At 44.9% G+C, this 23,537-nt stretch overlaps 1 protein-coding gene across 1 annotated transcript; it reads left to right on the top strand.

Annotated features, from left to right (window-relative positions):
* The first annotated feature begins 1,486 nt into the window (after window positions 1–1,486).
* Window positions 1,487–20,113, top strand: LOC139547081 (dentin sialophosphoprotein-like). The gene is made up of 14 exons (XM_071356139.1): window positions 1,487–1,614; window positions 1,915–2,040; window positions 2,309–2,407; window positions 2,493–2,555; window positions 2,654–2,812; window positions 2,932–3,081; window positions 3,195–3,353; window positions 3,663–3,818; window positions 3,937–4,061; window positions 4,167–4,385; window positions 5,876–6,377; window positions 6,502–6,590; window positions 14,531–14,596; window positions 15,004–20,113. Exons 1-14 carry the CDS (start codon window positions 1,584–1,586, stop codon window positions 19,276–19,278), a joined length of 6,219 nt encoding a protein of 2,072 aa, XP_071212240.1. The 5' UTR covers window positions 1,487–1,583; the 3' UTR covers window positions 19,279–20,113.
* The last annotated feature ends 3,424 nt before the right edge of the window (window positions 20,114–23,537 follow it).

Below are 23,537 nucleotides of genomic sequence, written 5' to 3'. Positions count from 1 at the left end.
TAAAATACTCTACTACACACTGTAGTATCACTCGATCATGTGTAGTACGTACCAGAGAATGTTGTAGTATACTGTAGAATACTATAGTAAATACTACAGTATTATCCCCCCCAAAAAACACTGAAGTAAATACGACAGTAATGTCCGCAAAAACACGACACTTTTTTAACTATACTACAGTTTTCATTTCCATATACCCTGCCCATTCCCCTCCCCCTTACTGCAATTTGTGCCATACATAAGTGAGAAACCTACATGCCAACTATATTTATGACCACACCTACGGGTTACAGGAAGAGGATAGGCACTGTGATAGAAGCTTAAATTTGAGCAACATCAAATCTGGTTTGACTAAATCCTTTAAAGTTTGTTTACATGAAGTTGAGATAAATAAAGGAGAACTCCACCACCCCCTTCCCCTTGTACTTCGCCAAACCTGACCTTCACCAGACCGATACATGGAGAAGAGGGATAGAAGAGGGCATGAAGCCCTGAGATGTCCCTACCAGTCCCAAAGATTGTCGTTGTCAAGAAGAGATCAACTACTGACAACATCCTGAGGCTGACAAAAAAGAGGTGATGGTGGCTGTCTTCTTGGACATTGAAAAGGCGTTCGATAAGATGTGGCACAATGGGCTCATCTATAGGCTATAGGATACGAACCTGAAATTCCCCACTCAGATGGTCATTCTTTTCAACAGCTTTTTAAATCAGCGGGAGACAGCGGTGAGGGTGGGAGAAGCCACATCATTCAGGTTCTCTCCAGAGGCAGGAGAACCCCAAGGCTCCGCCGTCTGTCCTCTACTGTTTTTAAAATACATCTGTGCTATTTATTTCCCCCACCCAAGAGACGGACAAGTGGCCCAGATTGCAGTCGATCTCTGTTATTGGGCCTCCTCCAAAAACATTGTCCATGCTGGAAAAAAGCTACAGAAGAGCATAACAGAGATCGAGAACTGGGTTAAATCTGTGGACGGTCAAGCTCAATCCCCTGAAGACACAGTGCGTCCTCTTCTCCAGGCATTCCAAAATAACCAAGCAAGTGCACCTTAAACTGTATGGAAATGTACTCCAGCCAAGTTCCTTGGGGTCCCATTCTAAGAAAACATGTCCTGGAGTGCCCACAGACTGCCTGGAGAAGGAGGGAAGGAAGCACCTGAACCACCTGAGGGTACTCTGCAAAAGAAAAGGAGGAGCCACGGCCAGAACATTCATAAAATACAGAAATCTGGCCTGTATGGTGCATTTTTCATCATATGTATTTTGAAAGTTACATATCTTCTAAACTTGATTACTGACATGCAAAATATTTGGGACTGTATCAACAATGGATTAATTAAACAAATACCAAAATATAGTTTTCCTTTAATACAATTGTGGCGTGATTCCACAATTTTTTATCCGTTTCCATCAGTTTCAATGGGAGACCTTTATTTTAAAGGCAAACCGCCGATTCCGCTATTGCTGCTCACACTGGTCACGTCACGTGCCATAGACCGGTGCTCTGCATAATCGAATCGGCAGATTGTTTCTGCCGAGGAATGTGACAGGCACCTGTGAGGTGAGCCGACACCAGGGGAGAGATGACCGGGCAGACGGAAGATGATATACCTGGTTAGGAAACCTGTGTCTGAATCGCTTTTTTGAAGCATATGGCTGTTATTTAGCTCAATAGTTGCTATACTAGCACTAGACAGTAATGTATGGTAGGGACCATTAGCTAACCTGTTGCTATTTCTGTCTTGCAGCGACCTAAATACGTGACAACCGGTTGGCATTAGGATTTACTTACTGCTGTAAAGCCGAGTAGTGAAATCATGTAGTACAAACGTATTGCACCTGATATTTCCTCAAACTCCTATGAAATGTCATAGTTTCTCTTCTGTCTTAAAGTAGTTTTTTTTACCCTAACAGAAACAGGAGCAATCTTCACCTTTGGGAAGAGCAAGTTTGCTGATAATGTGCCCAGTAAATTCTGGCTGAAGAATGACCATCCAGAAGAAATCTCGTGTGGGGGTGATCACACTGCTGTCGTAACAGGTGATCAATAATGTAACCTACACTCTCCCATATGATTGGCTGACTTGGGGACACTGTGTCTAAAACGATCAATACATAGCTCGTTTGTTGTTTATAAAATGCTGGTAAATCATTATCAATGGTTCATTATCAGTTTATTAATGGACCTGTAATCAAACAGTGTTATAAAAAAAATGCCTTTAACTTCAAGACGTGTATAGTATTTACTTGTTCAAAGACACAAAGAAATACATAAAAACAGTATAATTATGTCTTCTCCTATGTGTAGGCCATAGCAGGCTGTTCATGTTTGGAAGTAATACCTGCGGTCAGCTAGGACTGGGGTTAAAGATCAACGTCAACATCAACAAGCCCACTGCTGTGAAAGGTCAGTCCATCATGTACAAGGATTATGTTCGACTCACATTTTGTCAATGTTTTGTAACGTTAAAACACATGTTTTTTTTCTTTAGTGTTGAAGACAGAAAAAGTGAAGTTTGCAGCATGTGGAAGGGACCACACAATCGTGTGCACATGTAAAAGAACCAAGTTGTTTTACTCTACATTACTATAGAACATGTTATGAATATGTGCCATTACAATGACTTATGAGGCTTTCACCCATGTTTCTCAGGGAGTGGGCAGGTTTATGGTGCTGGCAGTAACCAGGAGGGGCAGCTTGGTTTGGGACACTGTGATGACACAAACACCTTCCACCTGATTCATCCCTTCTCTGACCACGCACCAATCAAAATGCTCGCTGCTGGCTGCAACACCTCAGCTGCTCTGACAGGTAACGTTGAAAACAGACAGATTGTCTGTCTACTGTGTGTGTGTCTGTCGGTCTGTCTGTCTGTCTGTTGGTCAGTCTTCTCTGTCAGTATGTGTGCTGTGTTGTATATGTGTTGGCAGAGGAAGGCAGGCTGTTCATGTGGGGTGATAACTCGGTTGGCCAGATCGGTCTGGGGGCAGAGAGCTACGCCTCAGAGCCTAGAGAGGTGATGGTGGGGCAGTCAGTGGCCTGGGTGTCCTGTGGATACCACCACTCAGCGTTCGTCACAGGTAACACACACAGGGTTCATTTAAATTGGGTAGCTGAACCGTGTGCATACCATTAACCTGTTGTCATATAGTAATTCGGCTGGGTTATTGTGTTTGGTTTGGGCTTGTTCCAGTGGACGGGGACCTCTACACGTTTGGGGAGAGTCGGAACGGAAGGCTTGGTCTATTCCGTGACCAGCTGGCCAATCACAGAGTCCCTCAGCAGGTGGATGGCATCCAGGACCCAGTCATCCAAGTGTCCTGTGGAGGGGAGCACACAGTGGCACTCACAAGTAAATATCTCTGGGAAATAATATTAATACTAACTCATAGATACAGTACTGTTAATAAAATAACACAGTCTGTCTACTGTTTCCAGTGTGTGACTGTCTCCCCTTCCTCTATACCTCTCTATCTCTCTCTTTCTCTCTCTTCCTCTATACCACTCTATCTCTCTCTATACCTCTCTCTCTCTTGCTTCCTCTATACCTCTCTATACCTCTCTCTCTCTCTTGCTTCCTCTATACCTGTCTATCTCTCTCTCTCTCTTGCTTCCTCTATACCTCTATATCTCTCTCTCTTGCTTCCTCTCCGTGTTCCAGAGGAGGATGTGTACACGTTTGGGCGGGGTCAGCATGGTCAGCTGGGCCACGGGACCTTCCTGTTCGAAGCACCTTTGCCCAAAGCACTGGTCCACTTCCGGAACGGCAGAGTCAGTCACGTCACCTGTGGAGAGAACCACACCGCTGTGATCACAGGCAAGCTTCTATTCTACTGTAATATATTCTACTAAGTATACACTGTTGAATAGAAGTTGTCATTCAGACATTTGAAACCTGAGCATGTTCCATTGAGACCCCATGTCTCACCCTCCAGACAGTGGGATTCTGTACACCTTTGGGGATGGTCGCCATGGTAAACTAGGACTGGGGGAAGAGAACTTCACCAACCAGTTCAGACCAACACTGTGCCCACGCTTTCTCAAATACAGTGTCCAGTCAGTGAGTCAAGCTGTGTGGGTTTGTGTGTGTGTGTGTGTGTGTGTGAGTGTGTGTGTGTGTGTGTTTGTGTTTGTGCATGTGCTAATACTGTGCATGTGTGTTCAGGTGGCAGGTGGCAGCTCTCACATGCTGGTGCTGGCTATGCCCAGACCCCCAGAGGTTGAGGAAGTGGTGATAGAGGAAGATGATGTCACAGAGACCATTCTGGAGACTCTGGAAACCTACACTGAGCTGCTCTTGATGGATCCCTCCCTCCTGATGTCCAACCCACCGACTGCACCTCCTCTCTGGACCCTGTCTGCTAGGGCCCGCCGCAGGGAGAGGGTGAGCGCTGGGCCACAACATCAGAACGTTTCAGAAAGGAGAATTGGAGTGTTGATTACAAGGAGTGACAGAGTTGTGGTGTTTGGTTGCCTTCACTAGGGAGCAGTGTTGCGTCACATTTCAGAGAAACTGTATATAATGATGAGATGGTCTCCGCCCAGCAATGGAAGTCGTTATCATGAAGGCGTAAAGGCAGGTGGGTGGATGCGAGATCAGGAGGGACATTCTAGCCAATGAAAGGGCAGATATGTGTGTGAACAACAGACACAACTCCAATATAAAATTTTTTTTCTCAAAGCTGCCGAGATGCCACTTATTTTAGTAGCAATCTAAACATTACTAAACTTCTATTTGATCAAATAAGTCTCACGTAGCAAATTAACAATCATATTTTTTGTTGACCAAATCTGACACTTTTTCTTAGCCTTTGATACCAAAAATCCCCACTTGGTCTGCTTATAGCTGTATTCTCACGTGGACAGATTTTGACTGGAGTGGAGCCTCTCGCTTCACCTCCTCCTCTCTGGTAATGGTCATGTGCAGTAGCCTACTTTATGTGTACCAGTCTCAATCACTTCACTTTAGTACTAATATGGCCTGAGGGAGCAACTGAGCCCTTATGTAGCCATTATTCAGTACTGAACAAAAATATAAATGCAACATGTAAAGTGTTGGTCCCATATTTCATGAGCTGAAATAAAAGATCCCAGAAATGTTCCATACTCACAAAAAGCTTGTTTCTCTCCAATTTTGTTCACAAATGTGTTTACATCCCTGCTAGTGAGCATTTCTCTTTTGCCAAGATAATCCATCCATCTGACAGGTGTGGCATATCAAGAAGCTGATTAAACAACATGATCATTACACAGGTGCACCTTGTGCTGGGGGCAATAAAAGGCCACTCTAAAATGTGCAGTTTTGTCGCACGACACAATGCCACAGATGTCTCAAGTTTTGAGGGAGCGTGCAATTGGCATGCTGAAGAAAGGAATGTCCACTAGAGCTGTTGCCAGAGAATTGAACATTAATTTCTCTACCATAAGCCACCTCCAACTCGTTTTAGAGAATTTGGCAGTACGTCCAACCGGCCTCACAACCACAGACCACATGTAACCACACCAGCCCAGGACCTCCACATCAAGCTTCTTCACCTGCTGGATGGTCTGAGACCAGCCACCCGGACAGCTGGTGAAACGGAGGATTATTTTGGTCTGTAATAAGCACTTTTGTGGGGAAAAACTAATTCTGATTGGCTGGGCCTGGCTCCCCAGTGGATGGGTCTGGTTACTAAGTGGGTGGGCCTATGCCCTGCCAGGCCCACCCATGGCTGCATCCCTTTCCAGTCATGTGAAATCCATAGATTAGGGCCTAATGAATTTATTTAAATGGACTGATTTCCTTATGAGCCGTAACTCAGTAAAATCGTTGAAATTGTTGCATGTTGCGTTTATATTTTTGTTCAGTTTACTTTTCTGTGTGGTCTGTTTCAGGAGTGTTCTCCAGAGCAGTTTGGCCAGATGTTCCGTAACCTTCCTCCTCTGATGTCTGGCTTCTTCAACACCTCCCTTCCTGTGTCCAGGAACATCCACATCTCCAGAACACCATGTAAAGACCCCTCCACCTCCTCACTGTCCTCCAATCCCTCCTCAAACAACACCCCCAGTCCCTCTCTGTCACTCAAACCCAGAGGCAAACCCCCTTTAACACCATCACGGGCACCCCAATTCACATTCCCAGACCCTCCCAGCCCTTCACTCTCCTCAAAGTCCAGCCCTAAGAAGAAGAAGCCCACCCTGTCAAAATCACCAAAATCCACATCTAAAGAACCCATTAGCCCCTCACGGTCCTTCAAATCCATGCCTAAACTCATCCCCGACCCCACACTGTCCCCTAAAACCCCCTTTAAAAAGCCCACAGATTACAACCAATCCCCCAAAACGCTGTCTAAGGTGCACCCAAGCCCTTCTCGGAGTCCCACCTCACCACAGACAGGTACAGTAGTTGAATCCTACAATGCTGTCTTACCTTTTCACAAAACTATATGGCCACAAGCTGTAGGCATAACTGCGACCCATATTCTATGACCTATCCCAGTGTTCTCTGTGTGTTTTTACAGAGAGGAACGAGGACACAGTGCCAGAAGCCCCTGACAGCCTGATGCTCATTGAGAATATGGAGGATGAAAAGGACACGTTGTCAAACCTGGTGAGTACAGCGGATTTATTATAAAATATTATAATGTGTACTTCAGTGCCTTTAGAATGTATTCATACCCCTTGACTTATTTCACATTTTGTTGTGTTTCAGCCTGAATTCAAAATGGATTAAATATATATTTTATCACCCATCTACACACAATACCCCATAATGACAAAGTGAAAACATGTTTTTCGAACTTTTAGCAAAATTATTGAAAATTAAATAAAGAAATATCTAATTTACATAAGTATTTATACCTCTGAGTCAATACATGTTAGAATCACCTTTGGCAGTGATTACAGCTGTGAGTCTTTCTGGGTAAATCTCTAAGAGCTTTGCACACCTGGATTGTACAATATTTGCACAATATATTTTTTTTTATTCTTCAAGCTCTGTCAAGTTGGTTGTTGATCATTGCTAGATAGCCATTTTTAAGTCTTGCCATAGATTTAAGCCGATTTAAGTCAAAACTGTAACTAGGCCACTCAGGAACATTCAATGTCGTCTTGGTAGATTTGGCTTTGTGTCTTAGGTTATTGTCCTGCTGAAAGGTGAATTTGTCTCCCAGTATCTGCTGGTATGCAGACTGAACCAGGTTTTCCACTAGGATTTTGCCTGTACTTAGCTCTATTCCATTTATTTTTATCCTAAAAAAAACTCCATAGTCCTTGCCGATGATAAGCATAGCCATAACATGTTGCAGCCACCACCATGCTTGAAAATATGAAGAGTGGTACTCAGTGATGTGTTGTGTTGGATTTGCCCCAAACAGAACGCTTGGTATTCAGAACATAAAGTAAATTTCTTTGCCACTTTTACTTTAGTGCCTTATTGCAAACAAGATACATGTTTTGGAATATTTTTATTCTTTACAGGCTTCCTTCCTTTCACTCTGTCATTTAGGTTAGTATTTTAGAGTAATTACATTTTTACATTTTTTATTCTCAGTTTTGTCCTATCACAAGGTAGCCTAGTGGTTAGAGTGTTGGACTAGTAACCGGAAGGTTGCAAGATAGAATCCCCGAGCTGACAAGGTAAAAATCTGTCATTCTGCCCCTGAACAAGGCAGTTAACCCACTGTTCCTAGGCCGTCATTGAAAATAAGAATTTGTTCTTAACTGACTTGCCTAGTTAAATAAAAGTTAAAAAAAATAAACAAATAAACAGCCATTAAACTCTGTAACTGTTTTAAAGTTACCATTGCCCTCATGGTAAATCCATGAGTGGTTTCCTACCTCTCCGGCAACTGAGTTAGGAAGGATGCCTGTATCTTTAATGACTGGGTGTATTGATACACCATCCAAAGTGTAATTAATAACATCACCATGCTCAAAGGAATATTCAATGTCTGCTTTAAAAAAAAAATATATATATATATATATATATATATATATAAAATCATCTACCAATCAGATCCCTTCTTAGCGAGGCATTGGAAAAACCTCCCAGGTCTTTGCTGTGTTTGAAATTCAGTGCTCGACTGAGGGACCTAACAGATAATTTTAGGTATACCCCGGGAGTCAAGAGAGCAGGTGCAGAAGGTGAGTTTAATACGAAACAGATACAAAAGCACAAACATGGGAAGCATACTGAACGTGAGAGACAATCAATAACACCTAAGGACTGATGAACACAGAGGGCTAAATAAAGGGGACGTAATGAAGTCCAGGTGTGCCTAATGATGAGGCGCAGGTGTGTGTAATGATGGGTTGCCAGGACCGGTGGTTAGTAAACCGGCGAGGTGGAGCGGGAGTAGACGTGAAAGATAATCATATGTATGGGGTACAGAGATGAGGTAGTCATTCATAGATCATGTTAAATAATGTTATGGCACACAGAGTCCATGCAACATATTATGTGACTTGTTAAGCACATTTTTGATCCTGAACTTATTTAGGCTTGCCTCAAAGGGGTTGAATAGTTATTGACTTTTTATTAATTTGTCAACATTTCTAAAAACATAATTCCATTCTGACACTATGATATTGTCTGTAGGCCAGTGACACAACATCTCAGTTTAATCTTTTTATATTCAGGCTGTAACGCAACAAAATGTGGAAAAAGTCAAGGAGTATGAATACTTTCTGAAGGCATTGTATGTGTATTAGGTTTGCTGTCTTGCTATGGTCAGGTATGTGGGCTCCATGACTTTGGCCTGGGATCAGAATGGCTCATTACTTTGGTCTAGGTTGTAAAGTTACAGTAACTTCCCCAAAAATATCAGGTTTTCTAGAAATCTTGGTTGGAGGATTCCGGATTCCTGCTTATTCAAATCAAATCACATTTTACTTGTCACATGCGCCTTACCATGAAATGACCTTACCGTGAAATGATTACTTACAAGCCCTTAAACAATAATGCAGTTAAAAAAATAGTTAAGAAAATATTTACCAAAAAAAATTAAAAAGTAACAATAAAATAACGAGGCTATACACAGGGGGTACCGAGTCAATGTGCAGGGGTACAGGTTAGTCGAGGTAATGTGTACATGTAGGTAGGGGTGAAGTGACTATGCATAGACAATAAACAGCGAGTAGCAGCAGTGTTTAAACAAAGGGTGGGGGGTGTCAATGTAAATAGTTCAGGTGGCCATTTGATAAATTGTTCAGCAGTCTTATGGCTTGGGGGTAGAAGCTGTTACGGAGCCTTTTGGACCTAGACTTGGCTCTATCCTCTGTAGCGCCTTACGGTTGGATGTAGAGCAGTTGCCATTAGGGATGCACGATATATCGGTGAATATATGGCAACATCGGTATCTGCCCGATGTCTAGTTTAACGCCGATGTGCGAAACCGATGTCAAAGCTGACGTGCATACCTATATAACGTAGGTACAGTTGAAGTCGGAAGTTTACATACACCTTAGCCAAATACATTTAAACTTAGTTTTTCACAATTCCTGACATTTAATCCTAGTAAAAATTCCCTGTCTGAGGTCAGTTAGGATCACCACTTTATTTTAAGAATGTGAAATGTCAGACTAATAGTAGAGAGAATTATTTATTTCAGCTTTTATTTCTTTCATCACACACAATTAGTATTTGGTAGCATTGCTTTTAAATTGTTTAACTTGGGTCACACGTTTTGGGTAGCCTTACACAAGCTTCCCACAATAAGTTGGGTGAATTTTGGCCCATTCCTCCTGACAGAGCTGGTGTATCTGAGTCAGGTTTGTAGGCCTCCTTGCTCGCACACACTTTTTCAGTTCTGCCCACACATTTTCTATGGGATTGAGGTCAGGGCTTTGTGATGGCCACTCCAATACCTTGACCATGTTGTCCTTAAGCCATTTTGCCAATACTTTGGAAGTATGCTTGGGGTCATTGTCCATTTGGAAGACCCATTTGCGACCAAGCTTTAACTTCCTGACTGATGTCTTGAGATGTTGCTTCAATATATCCACATAGTTTTCCTTCCACGTGATGCCATCTATTTTGTAAAGTGCACGAGTCCCTCCTGTAGCAAAGCACCCCCACAACATGATGCTGCCACCCCCGTGCTTCATGGTTGGGATGGTGTTCTTCAGCTTGCAAGCCTCCCCCTTTTTCCTCCAAACATAACGATGGTCATTATGGCCAAACAGTTCTATTTTTGTACAAAAGTACAATCTTTGTCCCCTTGTGCAGTTGCAGACCGTAGTCAGGCTTTTTTAATGGCGGTTTTGGAGCAGTGGCTTCTTCCTTGCTGAGCGGCCTTTCAGGTTATGTCAATATAAGACTCGTTTTACTATGGATATAGATACTTTTGTACCTGTTTCCTCCAGCATCTTCACATGGTCCTTTGCTGTTGTTCTGGGATTGATTTGCACTTTTCGCACCAAAGTACGTTCATCTCTAGGAGACAGAACGCGTCTCCTTCCTGAGCGGTATGACGACTGTGTGGTCCCATGGTGTTTATACTTGCGTACTATTGTTTGTACAGATGAACGTGGCACCTTCAGGCGTTTGGAAATTGCTCCCAAGGATGAACCAGACTCGTAGAGGTCTACAAAAATTTTTATGAGGTCTTGGCTGATTTCTTTTGATTTTCCCATGATGTCAAGCAAAGAGGAACTGAGTTTGAAGGTAGGTCTTGAAATACATCCACAGGTACACTTCCATTTGACTCAAATTATGTCAATTAGCCTATCAGAAGCTTCTAAAGCCATGACATCATTTTCTGGAATTTTCCAAGCTGTTTAAAGGCACAGTCAACTTTGTGCATGTAAACTTCTGACCCACTGGAATTGTGATACAGATAAGTGAAATAATCTGTCTGTAAACAATTGTTGGAAAAATTACTTGTGTCATGCACAAAGTAGATGTCCTAACCGACTTGCCAAAACTATAGTTTGTAAACAAGAAATGTGTGGAGTGGTTGAGAAACGATTTTTAATGACTCCCACCTAAGTGTATGTAAACATCCAACTTCAACTGTACATGACGTAATGACGCCACGTAAAATGTTGCACTACACGTGCAACACAGCATTCCTAACCTAGTCCACAATGTCTGCTGTGTGGATCGAGCGTTCAACAAGTCAAGCATAACATTTCAGCGAGACAACTCTAAGGCGAAATTCTTTGCCCTTGACAATCAACCGTTCTCTGTCATCGGTGATGTTGGCTTTCACCGACACCGGTACACACTACCAAGTGAGCTATTTTTCAGATGTTGCCCTAGCGTCACTGCTGTTAACTTCACAACTGACATTTGGACCAGCGATATCAGCCCAATGAGTATGCTGAGTCTGACAGCACAGTGGGTCGTCGAGGATTTCGTACTAAGGAAAGTCGTATTGCATGCTCATGAATATGATGGTTGTCATACTGCTGCTGCCATTTCAATGGCATTTGAGAACATATTTGAAACTTGGAATCATGAATACACTCCTAGCTCCATTCGAACAACTGACTCGAGAAATAAGCTCATCAACTGTGTCTGCAGCAGACTTGATACCCTCTGTCATGGCATTGAAACACCTGCTCAACAAAACCGCCGACAGGCTGTGAACAAACGATTCGGTGGCATTCTCTCTTTACTGTGTCGCCACCGTGCTCGATGCTATGTACAAGGACTGCTACTTCGATGCAGACAAGAAACAGGGTTTACGTGAAATGTTACATACACAGCTAGACAAAATGGAAACGGACACAGTGACAGTGCACACCGAGGCCACGGACAGACAGAGCTGAAACTTCACTGCTTGACATGTATGATGAAATCCTGGTTGAGAATGAAAAGACTGAACAAATGAACAATGAAACAGCACAGCAAGTAAGTGAAAGAAATAGGTTTTGACTGTTTTACTGATAAATGCCAACAAAATACCTTTTTGGTCAGTGTGGTGTGTGTGTGTGTGTGTGTGTGTGTGTGTGTGTGTGTGTGTGTGTGTGTGTGTGTGTGTGTGTGTGTGTGTGTGTGTGTGTGTGTGTGTGTGTGTGTGTGTGTGTGTGTGTGTGTGTGTGTGTGTGTGTGTGTGTGTGTGTGTGTGTGTGTGTGTGTGTGTGTGTGTGTGTGACCTTTATTTAGCTAGGCAAGTCAGTTAAGAACAAATTCTTATTTACATTTACGGCCTACCCCGGCCAATTGTGCGCTGCCCTATGGGACTCCCAATCACGGCCGGATGTGATACAGCCTGGAATCGAACCAGGGACTGTAGTGACTCCTCTTGCACTGAAATGCCTTAGACCGCTGTGTCCACGTGTGTGTGTTAACTATTTAACTATACTAGAATGCTTAAAAGGCAGCAAAAATGTAAATATCGGTTATCGGTATTAGGGTTTTTTGGGAAAGAAAATATTGGAAATCGGTATCGGCCAAAATGACATCGGTGCATCACTAGTTGCCATACCAGGTGGTGATGCAACCGGTCAGTAGGCTCTCGATGGTGCAGCTGTAGAACTGTTGAGGATCTGTGGACCCATGCCAAATATTTTCAGTCTCCTGAGGGGGAAGAGGTGTTGTCGTGCCCTCTTCACGACTTTCTTGGTATGTTTGGACCATGTTAGGTTGCCCCGTCGATGTGAATGGGGGTGTGTTCGGCCATCCATTTCCTGTAGTCCATGATCATCTCCTTTGTCTTGCCTTGTTGAGGGAGAGGTTGTTGTCCTGGCACCACACTGCCAGGTCTCTGACCTCCTCCCTATAGGCTGTCTCATCGTTGTCAGTGATCAGGTCTACCACCGTTGTCGTCAGCAAACTTAATGATGGTGTTGGAGTCGTGCTCAACCACGCAGTCGTCTGTCTCTGCGTCTGTCTTTCCGTCTATTTCTGTGTCTGTCTCTCTCTGCGTCTGTCTCTCTCTACATCTGTCTCTGCGTCTGTCTCTCTCTGCGTCTGTCTCTGCGTCTGTCTCTGCGTCTGTCTCTGCATCTGCCTCTCCATCTGTTTCTCTCCGTCTGTCTCTCCGTCTGTCTCTCTCCGTCTGTCTCTGCATCTGTCTCTCCATCTGTTTCTCTCCGCCTGTCTTTCTCCGTCTGTCTCTGCATCTGTCTCTCCATCTGTTTCTCGCCGTCTGTCTCTCCATCTGTCTCTCTCCATCTGTCTCCATCTGTCTCTCCATCTGTCTCTCCATCTGTCTCTCCATCTGTCTCTTTCCATCTGTCTCTGCGTCTGTCTCTCCATCTGTCTCTGTGTCTGTCTCTCCATCTGTCTCTCTCATCTGTCTATCCATCTGTCTCTCTCCGTCTGTCTCTCCGTCTGTCTCTCCGTCTGTCCCTCCGTCTGTCCCTCCGTCTGTCTCTGTGTCTGTCTATGCGTCTGTCCCTCCGTCTGTCTCTGTGTCTGTCTCTCCATCTGTCTCTGCGTCTGTCTCTCCATCTGTCTCTCCATCTGTCTCTCTGTCTGTCTATGCATCTGTCTCTGCGTCTGTCTCTCTGTCTGTCTTCTGCTCATTTGCTTTTCCAAGAAAACATGTCTCCTTTTGCAGCTTCAGTGCTAGAGATGCCAATAAACAAATGGGTTTGAGCTTAATCGCTGTCCCTGCCGCCATTCTTCTCATCAACATACACACACGTAATTATACACACATACACACACAGCTCCTCCTGGCTCATAGCTAATCCGTAGTGTTGACGTGACTGGGATGTCGACACACTTCACGCCCATCTTTCCATGACTCCTGCTGAGGGAGGCTGTGAGGGAGTTTCCTGTGTTCGGAGGAGAAGAGTATTTAGCTACACACATCCTAACACTGCTTTTACTGATACATGCACAACGTTTTCAACATCTTCATCGTGGTCTTCATCGGCCTACTCTTGTTGTAGCACACAGTGAAACCCAGCAGTGTGAACAACCGACATGGAGGAGAGAGAGCAGCTAGAAAAACACATGATGCTGGGAAGACCAATGCTGGGAAGACCATGCATTTATTTTTGCTGTGCTGCCTCTCCCATGCACTTTAGTTCATTCTATACACAGAACCGCTAGGGTGTCTTGTGGGCTATGAGACTGTGTATACTGTACGTGCATACGTGTTTCATCCATTCCATAGAGAGTCTCTGAGGTGTAATACGTGAGGAGTTTGGCACCCGATGATGAAGGTGGATGTGTTAATTGACTGAATGGAAAGGCTTCTAATAAAGGTTGCCGTGGCAATGAGCGAATCGGTCTGCTTTTGCATAACACCTCAATACCCTCTCATTAACTTGGATTATAATTTATTTCCAGCAGGGATTGGGGGGAAAAAATAGATGGATTTCATCGTCACGTGTCGTAGTTCTTCCTACCAGCCTCTGCTTTTTATTCTGTTATGCAGTTCTTATACAGGCTCATGTTTGCCTGCAGGAAAGCTGACTACCCACACTTGTTTACATTCCTGATGGAAGGAAGGTTCTAGCTTTTGTGTTGTAACCCTTTATAGTTGTTTCATGTAAGAGCTTGTATGTAGGTTATTAACGTATCTCAACATAGTTAAATGAGATGTTGAGTTTGGTTGTGAGACTTGTGTCCCGTTCTTTTTGAGGCAGGCATCACTATCGAGAGGAGATTCTGGCGATGAGACTGGGACTACATCTACAGAGCAGAAGGATAAGGTATGTTAGTGTATTTACTATAAGGAACAGGAAAGAAGGACTGGCATCTACATGTCTGTCTTCCTTTCTCCTTTATTTCACTGTACATTTGGCTCCTTTATTCTGCTTTACACTTTACTGTATTCTCTTCATGTTTCAAATCCTTCTCTCTTTCTTCCTTACCCTCTGAATATTCTCTCTCTTTGCAAAATGTTACCCTCCTCTCTCTTTCTTCCTCTACTCTCTGAATATTCTCTCTCTTTGCAAAACGTTACCCTCCTCTCTCTCTCTCTCTCTCTCTCTCTCTCTCTCTCTCTCTCTCTCTCTCTCTCTCTCTCTCTCTCTCTCTCTCTCTCTCTCTCTCTCTCTCTCTCTCTCTCTCTCTCTCTCTCTCTCTCTCTCTCCTTGTCTCTTTCTCATCTCTCCAGGGACATAAAAAGGGTAAGGCTCTTTGGAGAGCTGTGAAGGAGGCAGAGAGGGAAGTTAAACAAACCCTGACCAACAGGAAGGAGGAGCTACCTTCCCATAAAGCCCTTCCCACCGAGCTCCAGAGAGGTTCCAGTCTGAGTTTGTTGAAGGCAGAGGCCATGCCCTCAAAGAGTCCCAAACCACTGAAGACCCCTCAGACCCCCCAAACCCCAGCCAGGGGCAAGGAGAACATCACTTTGACAACAGAAAAGGCTGGCCTTAAAGTGAAAACCAGTAAACTAGAGAGCAATCTTCAAAGCACAGGTAAAGCAGGGTCTAAGCTAAGTACATCTGCAAGGAAACAAAGCAAGTTATCTGTATCGAAACCTAGCACTCCTAAACACAGTCAGATCCAGATATCTGTGTCTAAACCCAGCACTCCAAAGCATGGTCAAAGGAAGCTGTCTGAGGTGAATAAAGGTACAGAGATGAAAGGTAAAGGCCCTGTAAAGATCAGACGTAAGGAGGCCGAGGCGACCAGCACTCCCATCAAAACTAAACGTTTGGAGTCCAAAGACAAGAAATCAAAAATTGCAGAGGAAGATACTAAAACTATTGAAGTTCAAAATAAACCACTTCAAGGGGTCAAGTCCACTCCAGTCAAAGTTAAAGGTAAACAATTAGAGGTCAAATCCACCTCTGTGAAAAGTAACATTCAAGAGGCCAAATCCTCTACAGTCAAAGTTAAAGGTAAACCTGTGGAAAAGGAGCCAATTCCAATTAAAACTGTGGCTGAAAGCACTCCTTTGAATGTAAAGAGGATTCCTAAGGAGGTAGTAGATAATAACAAACCATCTGAAGGTAAAAACACTCCAATAAAGGGACAAAGGAAGGAAAAAGAGGTGAATGAACAAAAGACTGGAGAGTCTATTACTCTCAAAGAGTCAGGGACAACAGAGGGGAACAACGTGGCAGATGAAGGCAAAGGCAAAGTCACAGAAACAAAAAGTGCACCCACCAAAACAAAAAATGTGCCTAAACCTGAAGAGGTTATTAAAGCTAAATTGACTGAGTTGAATGGAACCCCGGTGAAACTGAAAAGCAAGCCAACAGAGGTTTCCAGCCAACCAATCTTAGTAGAACCTACCTCAAAGGCCAAATCACCATCTGCATCACTGTCATTATCAGATGCAATGCCTCAAAATGCTTGGGATAAGAAGTCAGCGAAGTCTGAGCTTAGAGAGCCACTGGCTGTCTCACAGGTCAAAGATAGAGTGGCGGTCCCAGGGAAAGATACCATTGGTGAATCCCAGGAGGGGGAGCCTGGCTGGGGAGGATTTCTCAGCGATGCAGCCTCTCTCCTTCCAGCCGTGGGGGTGGCAGGCGTAGCCATGGGGGTCTTGAGTGAGGCGGTGACAAGTGTGAGGGGGTTTCAGTCAGAGAGTGACACAGCCACTTCTATCCCTCCTCGGCGGTCCAGCCAGGTAGAGAGGTTCACCAAACAGAGCGCCATCACCCAGCCTTCCTCCTCCTCCTCTTCAATATCAGATCCCAGTGCAGTAGCGCAAAGAAACAGGACCGCCATCCGCATCAGTGTTCTCGGGAATTCTGATCAGGAAGCAGGGAGCAGGAGTTCTGAGAAGAACCCAGACACCACAGAGGCTGCTAGTGACAGGTCGGGAGGTCAGGCCGACGTTGACGACGATGAGAACACTAGTAGAGGTCAAAGGTCAGAGGCTGAGGATGATGAACATGAAGATTTCACAAAGAGACAGGGAGAGGAGGATGACAGGAGTAGTAAGGGTCTGGAAGAAGAGAAGGAGGATGACAGGAGTAGTAAGGGTCTGGAAGAGAGCAGTGAACAGAACGAAGGGGGAGAAGCAGAAGACAGTGATTCTGTGGCCAGCAGAGAAGTAGAGGAGGATAGAGAAGAGAAGAGTGAAGAGAGCCAGGGCGCGGAGGGCGAGGAGAGCAAAGAGAGTGATTCTGAGGGGACAGGAGAGGGGGAGGAGAGCAAAGAGAGTGATTCTGAGGGGACAGGAGAGGGGGAGGAGAGCAAAGAGAGTGATTCTGAGGGGACAGGAGAGGGGGAGGAGAGCAAAGAGAGTGATTCTGAGGAGACAGGAGAGGGGGAGGAGAGCAAAGAGAGTGATTCTGAGGGGACAGGAGAGGGGGAGGAGAGCAAAGAGAGTGATTCTGAGGAGACAGGAGAGGGGGAGGAGATCAAAGAGAGTGATTCTGAGGAGACAGGAGAGGGGGAGGAGAGCAAAGAGAGTGATTCTGGGGGGACAGGAGAGGGGGAGGAGAGCAAAGAGAGTGATTCTGAGGGGACAGGAGAGGGGGAGGAGATCAAAGAGAGTGATTCTGAGGAGACAGGAGAGGGGGAGGAGATCAAAGAGAGTGATTCTGGGGGGACAGGAGAGGGGGAGGAGAGCAAAGAGAGTGATTCTGAGGGGACAGGAGAGGGGGAGGAGAGCAAAGAGAGTGATTCTGAGGGGACAGGAGAGGGGGAGGAGAGCAAAGAGAGTGATTCTGAGGGGACAGGAGAGGGGGAGGAGAGCAAAGAGAGTGATTCTGAGGAGACAGGAGAGGGGGAGGAGAGCAAAGAGAGTGATTCTGAGGGGACAGGAGAGGGGGAGGAGAGCAAAGAGAGTGATTCTGGGGGGGAGGAGAGCAAAGAGAGTGATTCTGAGGCAAGCCTAGAGGACAAAGGAGAGGAGAAAAGTGAAGAGAGTGATGGAGAGGAGGGAGAGAGTGGTTCTGGGACAAGTGGAGAGGGGGAAGAGGAGGATAAGAGTGAAGAAGAGTCCAGTGATGAAGAGAGTGTGGATGAAAACAAAGAGGACAAGGAGGAGGGTGGTGATGAATCAGGAGGTGAGGCTGAGAGCAAGAGTGAGGGATCAGCAGAAGAGGAGGAAGATGAACAAGCAGAAGAAGCAGAGAGTGAAGAAAGTAAAGCTGCTGAGTCAGGAGAGGAGGAAGGAGAGGGAGAGAGTGGAACAGATGAGGAAGGAGAGGGAGAGGATAAGGAAGGTTGTGAAAGTGAAGAAGAGGAGGAGGAGGAAAGTGTAAGTGAGGAGGAGAAAGGAGAAGAGGATGACGATGAGGAAAATGGTGCAGAAAGTGGAGAAGGTGAGGGCAATGTAGGAGAAGAGGAAGAGGAAGCAGTTGAGGGTGAGGAAGAAGAGGATGAAAATGAAGGTGAAGAGGAGAACGGTCAGGTCGAAGAGGAGGGAGGAGAGGATGATGAGGCAGAGGAGGAAGATGCTAGTGGAGAGGAGGAACTTGAAGATGAAAAAAGTGAGGAAGAGGAGGGAGAAGAAGAAGAGGGGGAAGAAGAAGATGATGATGATAAAGAGGAAGGGGAGGAGGGAGAAGGGGAGGAAGAGGAGGAAGAAGGAGAAGAGAATAATGAAGAGGAGAAAGGAGATGATGAGAGTGAGAAGGAAGGAGAGGAAGATGATGAAAAACAGGAAGATGAGAAAGAGGAAATAGAAGTGGATGAAGAGAGAGAGGAGGAAGGAGAGGAAGATGGTGAAAAACAGGAAGATGAGAAAGAGGAAATAGAAGTGGATGAAGAGAGAGAGGAGGAAGCGAACAAACAAGAAGAGGAAAGGGAGAAGCAAGAGGAGGAAGAGAAGGAAGAAGAAAAAGATAGACAGGAAGTAGATGGAAAAGACACAGAGGGATCCTCTCCCTCTGGAGAAAAGGGGGAGGAGAAGGGAGATGAAAAAGAAGGGAAAGAAAATAAAGAAATTGATGGTGAATTAGAAGAAGAAGCTGCAGGGGAACAGAAAGGGGAGATGGAGGTGGAGGAAACCGGAGAGGAAGAAGGTGAAGAGGAAGAAGGTGAAAAGGAGGAAGAAAAATATATTAAAGAAGAACAAGTTGAGGAAGAAGAGGATGAGAAAGATAGTAAAAAAGGAGAAGAGGAGGAAGAAGAGGAGGAGGGAGAGGAAGAGAAAGATAGTATAGAAGAGGAAGAGGAAGGGAAAGATAGTAAAGAAGAAGAAGAGGAGGGAGAGGAAGAGGAGGAAGAAGATGAACAGGAAGAGGAGGCGGAAGAAGAGGAGGAAGAGATAAAATCTGCAAAAGGGAAAAAGAAAGGCTCACAAAGCGTACCACCTAAAGCAGCTCCCCCCAGCAGGAAAGGGATGGAAGATCCCCCGAGGGAGAAACCCAAACCAGCGGCCCGTACCAAACAGAGGACCACAGGGGGGAAACAGGCCAAAAGTACCCAAGAATCCCAACAGTTCTGGAATAATGTCTTACCCCAGTACCTGGAGCTGAAGTGAGACATTCTGGACCTCAATGGTTCCAAATCCTTTATGGATCAGAACCCAAACCTGCCTGTTAACAGTGGCTAGAAGGATTCTGGACCTGAGAAACCTGAGTCATAAGACTAACACATTACAGGTGTTTGAGAACCTCTGTGTGGATGTGTGCTTGTACTTTCTATTATGTCACTTATCCACAGTTGTGACCCCCCCCCAAAAAAAAATTATATGTATTTATTTATTGGGAGTTTTCTTTGCACAAACTGTATCTTTTTATTCTCATGAATGCGTAGTTTGTTCTTGTGCACCTAATATTGAATGCCTTGACCTGACTGTTTACACACAACATTCCTCCATATTTTAAATACAGGCACTCATACCTGTGTAAAATCATTTTTATTTAATCAATACCTATGCATATAATTTACACAGTATGTGTGCTGTAATGTATCGTAAGGTAATTCACTAAGTGTACTCATACACTATACTGAACTGAATTGTAATATGTAAATATTTTTCTAAAATAAAGAGCAATTGAGAACTTCACAGGACTCATGAGTTAGGATTAAAAATGTATTCTTTAAAGAATCCACTGTGTGATGTAATCTAGGAAAATATATACTGTAGTAAAATAAATAAAATACAGTAAAATATATATAGTAAGATATTTAAATATATGGCCAATATATTACGGCTAAGGGGTGTTCTTAGGGACGACGCAACGCGGAGTGCCAGGATACAACCCTTAGCCATGGTATATTGGCTATATATCACAAACCCCAGAGGTGCCTTATTGCTATTATAAACTGGTTATCAATGTAATTAGAGCAGTAAAAAGTTATGTTTTGTCATACCCGTGCTATATGGTCTGTTGTAACTGTCAGCCAATCAGCATTCAGGGCTCAAACCTAGTTTATAAATATACAGTGACTTCGGAAAGTATTCATTCCCCTTGACTTTTCCCCCATTTTGTTAGGTTACAGCCTTATTCTAAAATTGATGAAATTGTTTTTTTACTCATCAATCTACACACAATACCCCATAAAGGCCCTCCCCCGCCCCCCTTTCGGAAAAGCTGACCACGACTCCATTTTGTTGATTCCAGCCTACAAACAGAAACTCAAACAACAAGCTCCCGCGCTCAGGTCTGTTCAACGCTGGTCCGACCAATCTGAATCCACGCTTCAAGACTGCTTCGATCACGCGGATTGGAATATGTTCCGCATCGCGTCCAACAACAATATTGACGAATATGCTGATTCGGTGAGCGAGTTCATTAGGAAGTGCATTGACGATGTCGTACCCACAGCAACGATAAAAACATTCCCAAACCAGAAACCGTGGATTGACGGCAGCATTCGCGTGAAACTGAAAGTGCGAACCACTGCTTTTAACCAGGGCAAGGTGACCGGAAGCATGACCGAATACAAACAGTGTAGCTATTCTCTCCGCAAGGCAATCAAACAGGCTAAGTCTCAGTACAGAGACAAAATCGAGTCGCAATTCAACAGCTCAGACACAAGAGGTATGTGGCAGGGTCTACAGTCAATCACGGATTACAAAAAGAAAACCAGCCCCGTCGAGGACCAGGATGTCTTGCTCCCAGACAGGCTAAACAACTTTTTTGCCCGCTTTGAGGACAATAGGACAAACAATCACTGACACGGCCCCCTACCAAAACCTGCGGGCTCTCCTTCACTGCAGCCGAGGTGAGTAAAACATTTAAACGTGTTAACCCTCGCAAGGCTGCAGGCCCAGACGGCATTCCCAGCCGCGTCCTCAGAGCATGCGCAGACCAGCTGGCTGGTGTGTTTACGGACATATTCAATCAATCCTTATCCCAGTCTGCTGTTCCCACATGCTTCAAGAGGGCCACCATTGTTCCTGTTCCCAAGAAAGCTAAGGTAACTGAGCTAAACGACTACCGCCCCGTAGCACTCACTTCCGTCATCATGAAGTGCTTTGAGAGACTAGTCAAGGACCATATCACCTCCACCCTACCGGACACCCTAGACCCACTCCAATTTGCTTACCGACCCAATAGGTCCACAGACGACGCAATCGCAACCACACTGCACACTGCCCTAACCCATCTGGACAAGAGGAATACCCATGTGAGAATGCTGTTCATCGATTACAGCTCAGCATTTAACATCATAGTACCCTCCAAACTCGTCATCAAGCTCGAGACCCTGGGTCTCGACCCCGCCCTGTGCAACTGGGTCCTGGACTTCCTGACGGGCCGCCCCCAGGTGGTGAGGGTAGGTAACAACATCTCCACCCCGCTGATCCTCAACACTGGGGCCCCACAAGGGTGCGTTCTGAGCCCTCTCCTGTACTCCCTGTTCACCCACGACTGCGTGGCCATGCACGCCTCCAACTCAATCATCAAGTTTGCGGATGACACTACAGTGGTAGGCTTGATTACCAACAACGACGAGACGGCCTACAGGGAGGAGGTGAGGGCCCTCGGAGTGTGGTGTCAGGAAAATAACCTCACACTCAACGTCAACAAAACAAAGGAGATGATTGTGGACTTCAGGAAACAGCAGAGGGAGCACCCCCCTATCCACATCGACGGGTCAGTAGTGGAGAAGGTGGAAAGTTTTAAGTTCCTCGGTGTACACATCACGGACAAACTGAATTGGTCCACCCACACAGACAGCGTTGTGAAGAAGGCGCAGCAGCGCCTCTTCAACCTCAGGAGGCTGAAGAAATTCGGCTTGTCACCAAAAGCACTCACAAACTTCTACAGATGCACAATCGAGAGCATCCTGTCGGGCTGTATCACCGCCTGGTACGGCAACTGCTCCGCCCACAACCGTAAGGCTCTCCAGAGGGTAGTGAGGTCTGCAGAACGCATCACCAGGGGCAAACTACCTGCCCTCCAGGACACCTACACCACCCGATGTCACAGGAAGGCCATAAAGATCATCAAGGACAACAACCACCCAAGCCACTGCCTGTTCACCCCGCTATCATCCAGAAGGCGAGGTCAGTACAGGTGCATCAAAGCAGGGACCGAGAGACTGAAAAACAGCTTCTATCTCAAGGCCATCAGACTGTTAAACAGCCACCACTAACTTTTAGCGGCCGCTGCCAACATACTGACTCAACTCCAGCCACTTTAAAAATGGGAATTGATGGAAATTATGTAAAAATGTACCACTAGCCACTTTAAGCAATGCCACTTAATACAATGTTTACATACCCTACATTACCCATCTCATATGTATATACTGTACTCTATATCATCTACTGCATCTTGCCATCTTTATGCAATACATGTACCACTAGCCACTTTAAACTATGCCACTTTATGTTTACATACCCTACAGTACTCATCTCATACGTATATACCGTACTCTATACCATCTACTGCATCTGCCATGCCGTTCTGTACCACCACTCATTCATATATCTTTATGTACATATTCTTTATCCCTTTACACTTGTGTGTGTGTGTAAGGTAGTAGTGTGGAATTGTTAGGTTAGATTACTGTTGGTTATTACTGCATTGTCGGAACTAGAAGCATAAGCATTTCGCTACACTCGCATTAACATCTGCTAACCATGTGTATGTGACTAATAAAATTTGATTTGATTTGATTTGATAATGACAAAGCAAAAACAGGTTTTTAGAAATGTTTGCTAATTTATTAAAAATAAATAAATGTAAATATCACATTTACATAAGTATTCAGACCCTTTACTCAGTACTTTGTTGAAGCACCTCTTGTGTTGTCTTGGCTGTGTGCTTGGGGTCATTGTCCTGTTGGAAGGTGACCCTTCGTCCCAGTCTGAGGTCCTGAGCTCTCTGGAGCATGTTTTCATCAAGGATCTCTCTGTACTTTGCTCCGTTCATCTTTGCCTCGATCCTGACTAGTCTCCCAGTCCCTGCCGCTGAAAACATCCTCACTGCATGATGCTGCCACCAATATGCTTCATCGTAGGGATGGTGCCAGGTTGCCTCCAGATGTGACGCTTGGCATTCAGGCCAAAGAGTTCAATCTTGGTTTCATCAGAACAGAGAATTTTGGCCTGAGAGTCTTTAGGTGCTTTTTGGCAAACTCCAAGCGGGCTGTCATGTGCCTTTTACTGAGGAGTGCCTTTTACTGAGGAGTGGCTTCTGTCTGGCCACTCTTCCGTAAAGGCCTGATTGGTGGAGTGCTGCAGAGATGGTTGTCCTTCTAGAAAAACTTCTTACATTTTAGAATGATGGAGGCCACTGTGTTCTTGATGACCTTCAATGCTGCAGAAATGTTTTGGAAGCCTTC

This window comes from Salvelinus alpinus, chromosome 20 (genome assembly GCF_045679555.1).
Source record: "Salvelinus alpinus chromosome 20, SLU_Salpinus.1, whole genome shotgun sequence".
Lineage (NCBI taxonomy): Eukaryota > Metazoa > Chordata > Actinopteri > Salmoniformes > Salmonidae > Salvelinus > Salvelinus alpinus.
This window is presented reverse-complemented; position numbering and strand designations above follow the sequence as displayed.